Source organism: Talpa occidentalis, unplaced genomic scaffold (assembly GCF_014898055.3).
Source record: "Talpa occidentalis isolate TD23 unplaced genomic scaffold, MPIMG_talOcc4v2.1 talOcc4.8, whole genome shotgun sequence".
In the NCBI taxonomy this organism is placed as follows: domain Eukaryota; kingdom Metazoa; phylum Chordata; class Mammalia; order Eulipotyphla; family Talpidae; genus Talpa; species Talpa occidentalis.
In genome coordinates this window covers 9034664-9051082 of record NW_023605194.1, presented here as the reverse complement: position 1 = coordinate 9051082, position 16419 = coordinate 9034664, and the positions used below count along the sequence as shown (strand labels likewise).

The 16419-nt window shown below is 37.4% G+C and overlaps 1 protein-coding gene across 2 annotated transcripts in view; it reads right to left on the bottom strand.

The window, feature by feature from the left end:
- Positions 1–16419, bottom strand: part of SHTN1 (shootin 1) — a 95414-nt gene that overhangs the window by 41621 nt on the left and 37374 nt on the right. For both annotated transcript variants that reach the window (XM_037496556.2, XM_054690433.1), the window contains exons 5-9: positions 14667–14835; positions 12786–12883; positions 10863–10944; positions 6645–6739; positions 1898–2044 (exon numbers count right to left, since the gene is read on the bottom strand). In XM_037496556.2, the coding sequence (XP_037352453.1) occupies positions 1898–2044; positions 6645–6739; positions 10863–10944; positions 12786–12883; positions 14667–14835 (591 nt within the window). The remainder of the gene's footprint in view (positions 1–1897; positions 2045–6644; positions 6740–10862; positions 10945–12785; positions 12884–14666; positions 14836–16419) is intronic.

The following is a 16419-nucleotide window of genomic DNA, read 5'->3' as shown; positions in this document are numbered from 1 at the left end:
CTAAATTATTCTTTGTAACTGAAAGATTGGAAACAACCTAGATGTCCACCAATATAATTGATTTAAGAAATTATGCAACTTCCCTAAATGAAATCCTACACAACCATTTAAGATCACACAGGTCACTACACACTGCATGAGAAGACAGATACTACCAAAAGGAAAAAAAATCAGGTTTGCAGAACAGTAATGCACAGTTTGATTCCATTTAAACAAATAGATTCATAAAATGATATACTTTGGGGATGCACCAAAATAGGGATTCTTGGACAATCTTATTTTTCTTCATTTCTTCTATAATTTTTATATTGTTTTCATAAGGAATGCATTATTTTTATAATTGTAGAAATAATATAATTGTGTTTAAAGATTGCTGAATCTGCAAAGGAACTGAGAGACAGCTAAGAGTACTGGAAACATGTAGATGAAGTATCATGCGGAATAACCATCATAGTACAGTTGTAGTATTGATAGCTATGACTTCATTGATAACAGTATCTCTCCCCTTACTCCAAAATGGTATATAGACCACAATTTAGTCCCATCCCTCCAGTCAAGAGTTTCTTGGTATGTATTATTTATTCCATGAGTTGACTGCAAGTAGAACTTTTCAGATTTAAAAAAAAATTCTAGCATTGGCAAAGTAAAAATGCACATTCTCCTATTTTCTTTTTACACAAAAACATGATTCTTGCATATGGTGACCAAAAAAAAAAGAGGAAATCCTTCTTCTTTCCTAGGGGCATCCACCGTACCACCCACTATCTAGAGCTTCTCTGCATATACACCAACATCTCTTACTGAGGAAAAAAATCAACTCTACTTTATAATCAAACTTTGTAAAAAGTTCAGAAACTTTCAAGAATTTAATGTCAATATTGTTTCCTAAAGAGACTTTGACAGGTGATAACAAATAGTGGCTAACAGCCTTTCCTTCACCAATGAGGTACACTGTAAGTAGTGTAAATATTGATGCAATTTTTCTTAAGTGGTTTCTTAAATATGAAAGTCTTTGTTCCACCTCCTCATTTCCCCTCCTCTCCCGCCTCCTCTTTCTCACCTACCACCACGACTATCCTCTCTGCCTGTAGGTTGTGTCAGCTGGAATAGCTCCACTCAAACAAACTAAAATAACCACTTAGGAAGTCTTTAAATATATACCTTTGTGCAAGTTTACAAAATCAGAAATTTTCTCCAAACAATTACTACTAGCATGGACGTCCCCCGCCCCTGCCCCCCTTGAATAAAACCTAACCCCTCCCAGGAGCTCTTTGGAAACCAAACTAATACTCTCCTAGTACATGCAAACTCCAAAATACACAACTCACACATTTCCAGATTATGCATTATCCAAGTTTGTATTTCTTTCCCTTGCTCTTTCTGACCCTTTGGACAGTTTAAAGATCATTGTGAAGGGCCTCCCTGGTGGCGCAAGGGGTTAAGCACCACACTATGAAGCAATCTGCAGCCTCTGCAGCACAAGTTCGATCCCTGGCCGGCCAGGGAGCTACCCACATGGTGCAGCAGACCTCTCCTGTCTCACCTGCTGCTCCCCTCAGCAGTGTATTTCAGTCAGTCTGCCTGTTCTGTTCCCCACTCTGTCTCTGGTGAATCCTCTCACCCACCACATCTCTGGCCTGTACCCCAGCTCTTATATGCATAAATAAATAACTCTTTTTTAAAAATAAAAGATCATTGTGAAGTCTACAACAGGGCACTATGAATTTTAGCTGGGTCTAAACTAAGGTCAATTGGTAGCTCTTTTTTCCAAAAGGGACTGGAAGGATTTAGTAATTTAACAAGGCAAAATATGGAATGTAAGTGAGTGGACATACTCCTGTTAGTGTGTGTGTGTGTGTGTGTGTGTGTGTTAAGACTTCAGTAGAAAATCTGTTACCTTTTGTTGATGCTGAATTCTCTCTTCTTCAAGGAGCTGGGTGAGTTTTGCGTTTTCATTTAAAGCTTTCAAAAGCTGCTGGTCCGGAGCAGAGCTCTGGAGCAGCAGGTGGCTTTGTCTCTTTAGCTTGTTTTGTTCAATGAACATCTGCAGAAGTTAATGACAAAGATGTGCAGACATCGTCAGTCTCACACCCCTCCTCAAAGGCTACTTGTGCAAAGGAAGTGACGTTTTTTATCAAAAATAGCAATTTCTGAGCTGTGCCACAGTTTTAGAGGTAGTGGTTGCTACGGTTTCATATATAACTTTTATACAACTTCAGTACTTCTACCCTTGTATCAAAACAAGATGCAGTTTATACAATAATTTAGCCCTATGCCTCAGTCTTTATTATTTCTTTAAAATATATTGTTATTACTAATAGTAGTAGCTAATAATTATCAGGAACTTACTACACCAGGTCCTCTACTAAGTGTTTTATATGCATTATTTTGATCCTTACATCAATCCCATGAATTAAATGCATCTGTGTTCATTAGCTAAAATTTACTAAAAACTGTATTATGGGTAAGGTGCTAATCATTTCACATACATTTTATCACCTAAACCTTACAACAACACTATCACACAGATACTATTATCCCTTTTTTCCAGTGAAGTAACTGAGGCTCAGTTTCCCAAGGATCAAGTTCCCAGACAACTTTTGCCAAGGACAAATGTAAGTGGCAAATCAGAATTTAAACCAAGGCCTGTCTGATGTATAAGCTCAAGTTCTAAATCACCTGGCTAATCTCCTCTGCTATTTACTCAACCAGATACTTTGTTTTAAACCAATTAATTTATTTCCCACTGATGAAAGCAGTTAACATTAGGAGTGTAAAGAGGAAAAGGGACAAGATACACAAAATTTATTGAGCATTTCATTAAGAAATCATTAATATATAATATGTATTATATGTAACTAATATATGATTTATAATTTAGTTTTTAATAATTTTATACCTTTTTAATGTCATTAATCTATAATTTCAAACCTTTTCTTTGCTACTCAATATAACATTAACATCTCATCTGAGTTACTGAAAGAAAGAATAATCGATGGCTTAATGGTCTCACAGCAGGTTAGGACAACCTGTTGAATAAAGTCTCCATACCTTAAGAAAAATGAAAAGAAAAGCTACACTGACTAGCAAGGGAAAGTCCATGAAAGCCTTTAAAAATTAAAATCATGTCAAAGACATACAAAAATGTAACTGAGTTATGAAGACGACCGACTCCTTGATGAGAGGACCCTACTTTTGTTTTGAAGTGGACAACTGGGAGTAAGGATAAGGGAGAAACTTTCTATTTTTACTTTCCACTCTTGAGAATTATTTGTAATTTTCCCAAGATATATAGACTCCTTTTACAATTAAGAATATAAAGAAAATTAACTTCAAAAGCTGATTTCAAAAGGTTTGCTGATGTTGATCTCAATACCAGCATCTTATTTTGAGAGGCATTTTCAATTTTCCATTTGTTTGTACAACGAGGAGAGAACACAGAGCTGCTCAGAGTAAAACTTGAAGGTCATGTATTAGCAGACAAAATACAAATATTGCAATACTTATACACTGACTGCATATATTCAATATGTGATACAGAGATATATCGTCCATCCAATATAAAAATTATTTCTATAGTTCCATTGTCAGCACAGTGTCTGCTTTCATGTTTAATGTACTAAGGAACAAAATGCAAGGGTTTGTGAAACAAAGTACCTTTTCGTAATAGTTATTATCTGTTGAAACCTGAGAAATTGTAAGCTATGCAAGAGGGAAGATGGGCTGGCTCCTACCTAACCTTATTTTTAAAAAAATAATTTTCTTCTCACGGTTGTTGAGCTAGAATCCAGATGACATAAAATGAACACCGCTGTAAATTTCTACATGATCTGTAACACAAGTGCCACTGCTCTACTCAGCCTCCTCAAAATTCCATCTCCTCATTCCGGGTGAAATTCAGCATCCTTGTCTCCACAATCACTACCAGGCGAGTGGCAAAGAAATCATTCCTTTTCATATTCTTAGTGAAATCTTGCTTCTTTTCCATCTGTCTTGTCTGCTAATACATGACCTTCAAGTTTTACTCTGAGCAGCTCTGTATTCTAACATTGTACAAACAAATGGAAAATTGAAAATGTCTCTCAAAATAAGATCCTGGTATTTGGGTCAAAATCAGCAAACCTTTTCATTCTGCAGTGGAGGCATCATCACATTATCTCTACTCTCACGTCCCGTCAACTGTTTATTTCGTTCCATTATTTATATTGCGGTAGCTTTTTCCAAGGACCTTTGTCACACTTTGATTCCTTTTACTTTCTTCCAAGTATAAGAGAACAATATTTACTCACCTTTCATTAAGCCCCTGGGGGAAAAAAATGAATCATAATATTTCCTATCATATCTTCTTGGGCTAAACCTTTGAGAGAGTTCACTGCTAGCACAGTTACATTCAATACAGAAAAACTGCACAAAACCATAATCTTATTTTCAAATGTCATTTCCATAACCCCCTCCTTTGTGTTCTGTGTCTTATATACCCCCACCTAAGAATGTTTTACATTTCCTTCGCTCCTCTCCTTCAACCTCCGGTGCACACAGACTCAGAACCTTTATACGAGATGGAATGTCAAGCAGAGCATTTCCACATCCTGAGCTACTACGGTCCAGCCAACTGGCCCCCATCATTTCCCTGGAATCCAATCCCAGAGCCTTGAAATACCCAAGGACTATGGGTCAACAAAGGCAGGCGGGAACATGAGAAGCTCAGAGTTTATCTCTAACACGAGAGGGACATCATTACTGTGGTGACAGACTGAGACAATGGGCATGCAGGGTCCCCCAGCAGGGGAGAGTCAGCCCACACCATGAGGACACTGTCGAGTAGCTGCAGAGAAACACTAACACCATGATGCTGCTATCTGAGATGGCGCATGGACACATAACCTGGCTCTTTGGCTATTTGGAATGTACGGAAATCCTGTACTCCAGATGGACTTTCCTTACATGCTACGGTTATCCCTAAATGTAGGTCCATCCCCCTGGATGGCACTGTGTTTACCACATGCTTTTAAATACTTGTGGCATTTGAGGTTTTTTTTCAAGATTTCATTCTTTTTAATGGCTGAATAATGCATATAATCCATTATATGCATGTATAGACACACACACTATACACACACACTCACTTAGGTTGTTTCCCTTGTAAACAATGTAAATAATGCTATAATGAATATGGAGAGCTGCATTTATCTTTTCAGAGCAGTATTTTCATTTTTCTTTCTTTTTTTAATTCTTACTCATTTTTCTTCTTTTTAGTTAGTTAATTAAATCTTTACATGGAGGTAGCATTGGATTACATTATGCAATTTGCAGCAACATGGATGGAGCTGGAAGGGATCATGCTCAGCGAAGTTAAGCCAGAAAGAAAAAGAAAAAATACCGGATGGTCTCACTCATAGCAGGAATTTAGAAAACCTAAATAAGGGACCAGGAAAAAGACTAATTATAATAAAGAAAAAAATCAAAATCAACAAGCAACCATAAACCAGAGACACACTAACGGGGTGGGGGGAGGGGGAAGAGAGGAAGGATTAGGGCCAAAATAAGGGGTGTGGGTATTATATGGGGACTATAACCAAAATGAAAATGCATACATTGTGCAAAAATGAAAAATGATGTAAGGATTATATAAAATAAAATATTAAAAAATACCAACAATAATGTGGCATTTGATTTTAAAATCTACTTGGTTAGGTTGATGTCCTCACCCATTTTACAGCTGGTAAAAGGGAAGCCCTAAGAGGTTAAGGGATTTGCTCTACGGTTACACAACAGGTAACTGCTTGCTCTGGCAAAAATCTAAACCCAGATCTTCTGACACCAAGTACAATGAACTTGGTATTATCCCATAGCTACCTACTTAAATTAGCTGATCCTCAATTCAAAGAGATCTGTTCTTACTCAACTTCAAAATATATATATATTTTTTAAATAAATTTTATTTTTATATTCCCCATACAATTACAATCCCCTTATTTTGACCCCAATCCCTCCCCTCCCCGCCCCCCACTCCCCATCGAGTGTCTCTGGTTCATAGTTTTTTGTTGATTTTGATTTTCACTTTCCTATAGTTATTCATTTTCCTGGTCCCTTATTTAGGTTTTCTAGATTCCTGCTATGAGTGAGACCATCCGGTATTTTTGTTTTTCTTTCTGGCTTATTTCGCTGAGCATGATCCCTTCCAGTGCCATCCATGTTGCTGCAAATTGCATGTGTTTATCTTTTTTGAATGCTGAGTAATATTCCATGGTGTATATGTACCACATCTTCTTGATCCAGTCATCTATTTTTGGGCATCAAAATATATTTTGATATGTCAGTTGCAAAGTTCTCCAAAAAAAAAAAAATAATAAGGTCTTTCCAGGAAAAAGACTAATTGCAATAAAGTAAAAATCAAAATCAACAAGCAACTATAGACCAGAGACACACTACAGTGAGGGCGGGGGGAGGAGAAGAGGGAATAGGGTCAGAAAAAGGGGGTGGGAATTATATAGGGAATATAACCAAAATGAAAATGCATACATTATGAAAAAATGAAAAATGATGTAAGAATTATACAAAATAATTCTTTAAAATTTTTTTAAATTTAAATAAATTTTTTTTAATTATTTAAAAAAAAAATGAGGTAGTTGCCAAATACTCACCTCTTGTGCAAATGACTCTGCCTTTTTCCGAAGGTCCTTCTCCAGCTCCAAGTTTACTTGCATTTCCTCGTATTCTTCTACCGCTAACATGGACACTTAGGGAGACAAGGAAAAGAAAACTGACCATATACCATGCAGATTATCAGGAAATTTGGATGAGAAATAGTGTTGAAAAGATTACTTATATATGCATGCAAGCAACCTTCTCTATTGCTGAATACTGTAAATTGATTGAAACCTTTTTGAAATTTTTATTTATTTATTTTACATCATTGTTCATTTTTAAACAATATTTGCTTCCCCCCACCCCCTCAGGTATAGTCCCCATAGTTTCCTTCACCAATGCACAATGCACCTGTGCACCATCACCTCAGTCCCCTGTGCTCCTCCATCCCTCCCTCTGATCCCTGTCCCTCTTCCTCCCCTGCAGGATGTCTCTGATTTATAATTGTCCATTTTCGCTTTGTTGTGTTTTGTACAGTTATTATTTTTTTAAACTGATGTCTTATTTGGTTTCCCTATATTCCTGTGATTGAAACCTTTTTTAAAGGCAACATGGCAATATGCATCAAAAATCTAAAACTACTGATGCCCATTGACTGAACAATTCAACTTCTAGGAATGTGTGTCCTAAGAGAATAAACCATGAGCGGACACAGATTTGGCTGCAAGGATGCCCTCTGTATCACTGCTGAAACAATAAAACAATCTAGATTGTCTAACACTGAAGGACCAGTAAAGTATGGTATGTTCCAAAAATAATAATCTTCCATCAAGGGCCTCCCAAAGCTGCCCACAGCCTCTGCAGCGCCGGTTCAATCCCCGGCTGCAGGCGAGGGTCCCACATGGCGCGCAAACCTCTCCTGCTGTGCCCGCTGCTCTCGTCAGCAGTGTACTTCATCAGTCTGTCTGTTCTGCTCCCCACTCTGGCTCTGGTGAATTCTCTCACCCTCCCACGTTTCTGACTGTACCCAGTGCTTGTATAAATAAATAAATCTTTAAAAAAAATCTTCCATCAAAATTATATTGTGGGAGACTACGTAATGGAAAGGCAGACTTGATAATTTATTAAAAACTAATTTAGTCTTGTTTTTAAATTTACATACAAAACATATCAACAAGGCATCTCATAGAAGAGGAAACAGGTGAAAGGCCAGGAAACACATGGAAAGTATCCATCTTCATTAGTAATCAGGGTAGTGGAAAGTAAAAACATACATATCTACTCACCAAAGAGATAACTAGCAAAATCTAAAGAGTATGGCTCTATCAAGTTTAGAGAGAATACAGAACAATGTGAACTAATGCTAACAGGAGTATAAAACTTTTAGGTCTATTAAAAAAGTAAGCTGGCATTTTCTAGTGAAATTGAATATAAAATTTTACATTGGGCATATCTTAGTGAAAATCTTAGACACGTGTATCAGGGAACAAGTATAAGAATTTTCATAACAGCATGACTTGGAATAGCAAAAAATTGGAAAAATCTCCAAGTCCACCAGCAGAATACTGGGTGAGTGAATTTCGATACATACAGTGAATGCAATAGTCTACAGAAGTGAAAAGGAAGCTATGCTCTCCAACAGGGAAGGCCTCACAAACACAAAAAGTAGCAGAACATATTAAAAATGACACCATTTATATGAAACTTCAAAACCTGCCCAATGTTAAACTGTTGTCTGCTTAGGGATACATATGTACTTGGCAAAACTAAATAAAAGAAATGATAAAAATCCAAGGGAGAGATAACAAGTAGAGAGGGATGTCCAGGGGCTTACAAAATACCGTGGGTAAAGAGATATTTCTTTTGCTCACATTGTGTTTGTCTTCCATATATATTATAAACATATTTGACCCAATTTAATGCAATGTAGGGTTATTTTTTTTCTAATTTTTTATCACATTGAATTTTTTTTTTAAAAGATTTATTTATACAAGCACTGAATACAGTCAGAAGCGCGGGAGGGTGAGAGAATTCACCAGAGCCAAAGTGGGGAGCAGAGCAGGCAGAAGGACCAAAGTACACTGCTGAGGGGAGCAGCGGGCGGCAGGAGAGGTCTGCGCGCCATGTGGGACCCTCCTCCGGTGGCCGGGCAGCAGCCGGGAATCGAACCAGCACTGCAGAGGCTGTGGGCAGCTTCGCAACCCAGCGCTCAACCGCTGTGCCACCAGGGAGGCCCAATGTAGGGTTATTTTTAAGATTAAAAAAATCACACACTAAAATGTTAATGGTGCTTATCTCTGAATTATGAAGTTTGAGATTTTCCCTCCTTTTTCTATATAAATCTCAACTTTCTGCCAATAAAGCATGTTACCTGAATAAATAAATACCTATATAGTAGATAGAGACACAGAGATAGATATCTTTAATGTTGTCCATGTTTAGAAAGAAGAGAAAGAAGCCTAGAGTCAGAGCTTTGTATTAAAGAATAACCCGGGACAGAAATCTTCAAACGGAAGGTCCTTGTCAAATAAGAGTAACACAATTATTTATGAGTTTTAGGCATTTTGCGGCCTATTTTGTTCATAATGATACAGAAAGGATGGAGGCGCGATCAGGCCGTTACAGACCAGGCACAACACAGATGGGGCGATGTCACACCGGTTTCTCCACCTGCTTCGGAGGAAGCTCTTTCAAATCTAAGCTTAGTCATATCAATAAAATCTTTAAAAAGGCCCTCTTAATGGCTGCTTTCACACAATGTTCCACCAGGGCACTTCAGTCCTAACTGACTAAGGACTGGTTTGCTGTGTAATGACATAGAATTTCAAACTCTGTACTCTGTAAATCTACTGCCTCCTCCGAGGAAACACTAAAAGTCTTACTCAAGTAAAGCAATATAAGTGGTGGTTTGTGGCGTGAATTATAGGTCCCTGGGAGCTAAATGATTTTCAAACTATTTAGAATGAAAGTTTATGAAGAAAACAAAGACAACTATGACTATCTAAAGCCCTGGGCAAGATAAGTGACTCTCATTTCTATGTCCAGAACACTATAATAAAAAGTGAATTTTCACATGTCCTGGCCCCTTTCACCTGGATTCTGCAAGGAATCGGTTGGTCTAGTACTGTATGAATTTATATAATCTCTCTCTTCCTAGATAGGGGGCTCTCTGAAGGCAAGACCCACGTGATAGACTTTGCAGAACCCTGTTTATAGCATAGGACATCAAGACTGAAGATTCTGCTATATCGTTTCTATCATCTTAAATGAAGAAAGAACTGAGGAAATGTCACCATCTGGGGCATCTCCCACACTTAACTACAAGGTCTTTTATTTTAAAAAATTCTAAATTTACAAATCAGAAGAAGGTAGAGAGCTACCACCCATAACAAAAGGGAAGACCCTTGGTCTGAAAGATTTCCTTTACCTGTTCTACCTTCTGGGACTACAACAGAAAGTAGCTGAGGGGGGAAAAGGAAAATAAAAACCATAGTAAGTCCCCTCCCTTAGAACTGCACTTGCAAGAACTACATATCGGCATGGCCACCTTGTCCTAAGCAGGGGACACAGCCAGCCATGTGAGCTCTGACACTGTGTTTTACAACAGGGAGAAGATCACATTACAGAGTTTTCTCTAAACTTAGGCACTAGAGAAATGTCCTTCTCACCAGGAGACCCGAACTGCTTCTCCTGATGAGTACATTTGTTCATATGTGATTCATAGACATGATGACGAAACTCTCATGACAGTGGTTCCAAGGTAGCTCAGAGCCAGATTTCAGACAAAGAGGAAGAAACATTCGAGGCCTCAGAGCAAACATGCACTTTGTGTATAAATCTCCACTCTCAATCTCCATTCCTCCCCTGTAAAATTTTATCATCGAACCTTGTGGGTATTTATGTAGATACTCTAACCTCTTCTGCACTGAAGTGAGGTTTACTAAATAAGTTGCTAAATATACAAATATTGAGAGGATAACCAGTATGTCCATGGTTCCAGGATATATGGAGGACAGATTCGCATTGAGTTGTGAAGTTTCAAAATAAGTGGATCATGATTTCTCAAGTGAAAACACTTTTAAATTTCCCCAGACTCAAAGATGGGTGATAAAACAATAGAAATGAGAAATACTCAAGGCTAGAAGTTAGGAAAACACAAGACGGGGTGAGATTGTTGTTAGAGGAATCTCTAGGGGCAGGTATAAATCAACACAAAATAAGTGCAAACAAATAAATTATGCATGTTATTTGAGAAAAAGACTAGAAACACATACCTCTATTGCATTTTTCTAGGACTTTTCTCTGTTCGAGAACTTCTGAATTTAAAGCAGCTTTTTCTTGTTTAACTTTATTTACCTAAAAAAGTGACATTTGGGGGAAGAAAGCACCCCGTTATAAAACATGACACATGGTTATGTGTGATACTCAAATTATAATTCAACTTTCAACATGAAGCTATAATTTAAAGCAATAATTGGCTTCACTATGTTATGCAAATTCTCCTTAAAGCCTTCAAAGGTACATCTTCATATTCCAAATGGCATTGGCATTGGTACTTAATCATGGCTTTATTCTAATTATCCAATGACTAGATTTTTAGTGCAAAAATCCAATGACAAAGTACCTTACATATGAATCATTAAGCCAGAGGTACATTACTCAATTTTGACAATCATTGTAAACTTTGGTAAATTTGGCCTAAGTATCCATGAATTTCTTAAATAAAAAATACTTTGAACTTTGATGACTTCTGACTTGAATAAAATACACATGAAAATCTTCCCCCAAAACTTAAATTTTGGCATGAAATACTTTTGGCATGAAGCTTTCAATAAGAGATGAGCATATCACAGGACAGTTAAAATACAAGCAAAAGCCTCACATACGGTTAACTCTCAAATGAACTACACTGAATTTAAAAAGCGGACATTTACATAGTTTTTAAAAACTCAAAATGCCATATACCGTAGTAAAAGTAAAAATACACTGGAATGATAAAAACCAAGCTGGGAGTAAAGGTTGTTTAGGGCAACAGAGACAGGCATGGAGAGAATATAATTAGGGAGAGACGCGCCAGGGTTTCCAACACCATGTTAATGTTTTATCTAGCAAGCTAGGTAGTACTTCAGTACTTTTACTATACTTTACAGTTGTCTGAAAGAGTGATAATAAAAATAACTTCTGAAATAGCTTCCAGGAACACCACTAAATGTGAAGGGACCTAGAATCATCAATAAACAATCATAATTAAGGAAAGTAACTCATCAAAGTGTGCTTCTTGTCTCTATTATGGTTTCACTTAAGAAACAGACTAGACAAGGGTCCTGAAAGGGACTCTGAGTCCATCAGCACTTCCAGACCAGCCTGCAAATGCATTTTAGTATAAGCTCTATTTTGGCTTTGTGGGGTTTGCTGAGAACTGGTGAACACTATGCAAATGTGACTTGCAAAATATCGTCACACTTCTTCCCATTCATTATGTTTGGCCACAGCATTTCAAAGCAACAGAGGTTGGGGGGTTGCAGGCACATTTCTCAGTCTTTCTCACAGATGGACCCCAGAACATGGTCATCTTGCCTATGGGAACTGAGGCAATGGAGTGAGGCTGTTCGCTGAAGAGACCAAAGTGCAGGCAGGACTGCAGTCATCTGGAGGGAGCTCCAGGTGCCAGAGCACCTAGGTAGGGAAGCTCTTTCAACTACAGAATCTGAGAGCCACTGACACAGGCTAAACCTAGATGGCAAAGGCAGATCATTGAAGCCTCCAGAAAAGAAAGGCAATTACATCCTGGCGTTTATAAAGACAATTCAAGGGAAAAAGCAAAAATCTCCAAATACCCATTGGAACCCATTCTACCCTCTATCACACAGGCCTGTGTTGGAGGTGGGTGGGGCGAGCCTTTCCAGCCATTCACTGGAGAAGAGAAACCCTCTTCACCAGCAGCCAAAGTGTAGGACTTAAATGACAGGTATTGTCCTTATAAATGTGCTTCACATAGTAAATACAGGGGACAATTGGAGACACTTCAAAACTATTTTAGTATTTTATTTATTGAGCACATGGGATATATGAATGTCCATGATATTAAAATTGGTACATGGTTCTTTTATCTGAAATTAGCATCCAACAGTAAGTTTTGAATTTAGTCCCCAAACACCTTGAAAACACGAAAGGTGTTTCAAGCCTCAGAGACATACCTCTTCAGTTACTTCTACCAGTTTGCTCTTGACATTTTCCAGTTCAATGGATAATTTTTTCTTTTCTTCCTGAGCAGATACGATTTGATCTCGAAGTTCTGAATTTTTAAAGAAAATGGGAGGGGGGCAATACAAATAAACTTATTTTTCAAAGAAAAATCAATCTTGCCAAAAGAAATGAAATGCTGGTCTATGTACAGCTTATAGTCAAGGTTATTTAACAATTAAAAGGAAGATGAAGAAGCAAATGGCAAAGGAAATTTCACTGTAGGGCTGCCAAAATACATGGTTATTAATGATTTTATATCACATAATTTCACTACATTAAATGTACCGGATGATGTTTTCTTTGCATTCAATCAAACCTATATTCTACAAAACTACCTGCCATTTTAGAAGTAAAAATTTTAAGCTCTCAGCAAAACAAATGAAGGCATGGTACTAATTTCTTTTTTATTTTATAATGGCCATGGGCTCTTGTCACAATACAATGTAAATAAACAATTGGGCAGTTAATAATTTGGAGATTTTGATTTGAAGGAAAAAATCCTGACTTGCTGCCAATTTATAGCCCTTAAAAATGGTTTGAATTGGCTCAAAATAAAAGCTATTTGAAAAAGGGTTAATTCTAGTAATTTTCTCTCCAGAGTTGTAGGTGTTTTGTTTCTTAATTTATTTTCATATTTCTTATTACTAGGATTTAATGAAAACTGTTTTACTAGAATGAAAATATTAGCCACTAAAAGTGCAAAATCTTCTGGTATTTGATTAAAGTTACTTCTACCACTCAAATGTTTAAAAAAAAAAAATGCATGGATTAGCCTGGGGTACTTAAATTTATACCCAGGCCTCTGGCTTTACCACTAGTTCTTAACTCTTTTGATTTCTTACCCTTCTCCAAGGACAATAAGAAACCTGCTATGTGGTTATTTATAAATTAAATCAACTTTTTACATGAACTCAGCTTGAAGAAGTTCTCAGACTTGTTTTAAAATCACTTTCCTCACTGGCTGACTAATCCTAAAGGGAGAGCAAGAGACCATAAGGGCCTCACAAAAGGGAGAATTATGAACAAAGGAAATCTTTTAAACTTCCTTTCCCTCCCAACCAATGTGAAAACATTTTTGTCTTAAGTGACGGGGTGGGAGTCAGGTAAAGATGAGGTAGGTCTGCAACACCCTGACTTCTTTATGCTTCCACTGAGGTTTTGTCTACCAATAAATCTGCTACTGCTTTTGACATGAGCACGTAGTTAAAATGCTCCAAAAGTTACTGTGGCAAAAACTGCTTTCCTGTATCCTTAACATGAACCATGTGTATACACACTTAATGCATGAATGAAATTGATGGATATTTGAAAGATGTGTTGGGTGACTTAGCGCATCATTCGCTGACCAACACAGTTGTTTGATGAGGCCTCCTCCTTAAAGCTTGTTGCCTGTAGTACAGGAGAAGTTCCTGAGGGCAGAGACTAGGCGATTTGGAAGGAATCTTCCCCAGATATTTCAATAGAAAACCAAATGGAGATGTTGCTGGAACTCATTTTTATTCACTTTTTTCTTTCATTTAACAGAAGTATCTCAGCACAGTCCATACTCTTCGAAAGTTTATAAACGACCTGGCTATTTCTGTCAAGACAATGCTTTCCAAAGTGCTTCATTCTAAGTAAGAAAGCAATTCATGAAACACAAACATTATATGTTATCACGATTCTACATCAGGTGAATCCCTAAGATAACTGATTCAGAATTTTCTCAAGGCAGGACCCAGGCATTGGTATTTTGAAAATTTCTCACATAATTCCATTGTGGAACTGCAGTTGGGGAGTTCTACCCTAATGGGAGCAGAGTATATGCTCACCAGTGCAGCAAGGACACCTACCTTTGATTTGCTTCTGACAATGGACTGAGATACACGTCTCTGCAGCACCCTCGGGGTCCACAGCGGAATCGTCTTCATCGATGTTTATTTCTTCAGTTATTACATCTGGTCCCAGCTTGGCCATGTATAACATGCTGATTCTTTTCAGTGTTTTATTTTCTTTATTTAACTAAGGCAAAATATAAAAACAGTTATTTTAACAGCAGTCAAGTGACTATCTTAGATTTTTAAACAATAGACAAATTAAGTGGATTTTTGTCTCACATCTTCAACATTCACAGCATGAAATAACAATTAGAAGAGCCATTAAATAAGATTTTAGTAACACTTTTTAATATTAAACTGATAACTTTAAGTAAGACCTGATGCCAGGATTACAGCCAAAGCACATGGAAAGTGCTACTTGTAACTGATGAGGAATATAAGAGTTAAGATAAAATATCAGTATAGATTAGATCCAATTTTAATTTATTTATAGTCATTAATAGCGTTAATTAAGGCACTTAATTTCTAGTGAATGTTTTGTCTGGTGCAGTGCTGGGAACACCTGTGAAATGTTTGTTTGCCTAGAAGCCTTCCTCCTCTAGACACTGTCAGACTTCCCTGGCACATGATTTCTGCAGGAACAGCCCTGCTCCTCTGCCAAATCAGATCCGATCCTTTTGGCCACAGAAATTAGTCCAGAAATTAGGGATATGACCTAAACTTGATCAACCAGGTTTCTTTTCTTGAAACTTGGAGGTTGGACAGAGAGATGGCTTTTTGTCCATGTGTTGCACAGATGCTACTGGCAACTATATTCTACTACTGAATTTGGGAATAGAGGAAAGTGGTCTGTGGCAAAGTCAAAATAGAGGTGAGGAACAGAAAGAGGCAGAAAAAAAGCAATGTGAATATAGTTTCCCACAGAGTTTCCAGTCCATTCTGGAAATGCACCTAGCTCACAAATTCTATGGGTTTCTCCAATATCCCTCTGTAGCAAATTCCTATTTTTTTCCTTTGTTGACTTAAGTTAGTGGAAGATGTGCTTCCACCCTCTGAGCATAGAATTCTAATAACAGGCAACAAAAAAGATTTAACAACAAAAGGAGATTTAATTTGTAGCAGAGAAACAATCTTAATTCACTAATTATTTATTTTCCCTGATGTAGAAATGAGTTTGTTTTGGGTTTTATTCAACTGTCATTACCTTCTGAAGTTTAGGAGTTTATATGCATATAAATGTTAGCAACAAAGCACACACAAAGATTTGGTCCAAAGTCCACAGAAGGAAAATGTACTTGCTTGTGGTTTCTCTCTCAAGATTAAAAAAAATTAAGTTTTTCTCTCATTTGAGTCCATGGAAGTATGTAGTAGACTGATTTTTCTAGCATGAGATATAAGATAAACACATTTCCCTTATTAAGGATACTGGCCATCAAGACAAATACCAAATTTAATAATTAATATTGAAATATGCAAAAGTAGAAAAAAAATCATTGGGACAGTAACTAATTTTGCCTATTATAAGCCCCACATCAGAGTAAGATCTTTAGAATGGTTCTTGTCTGCCTCTGGTTCTTCATTTCTGATCATAATTACAACCCCTTGGGGTTCCTTTTGGGGATAGCCCAGCACATTTAAACTGGGAGATTTGGGCCTCCCTGGTGGTACAAGGGGTTAAGCACCGCACTATGAAGCAATCCACAGCCTCTGCAGCATGAGTTCGATCCCTGGCCAGCCAGGGAGAAACCCACGTGGTGAAGCAGACCTC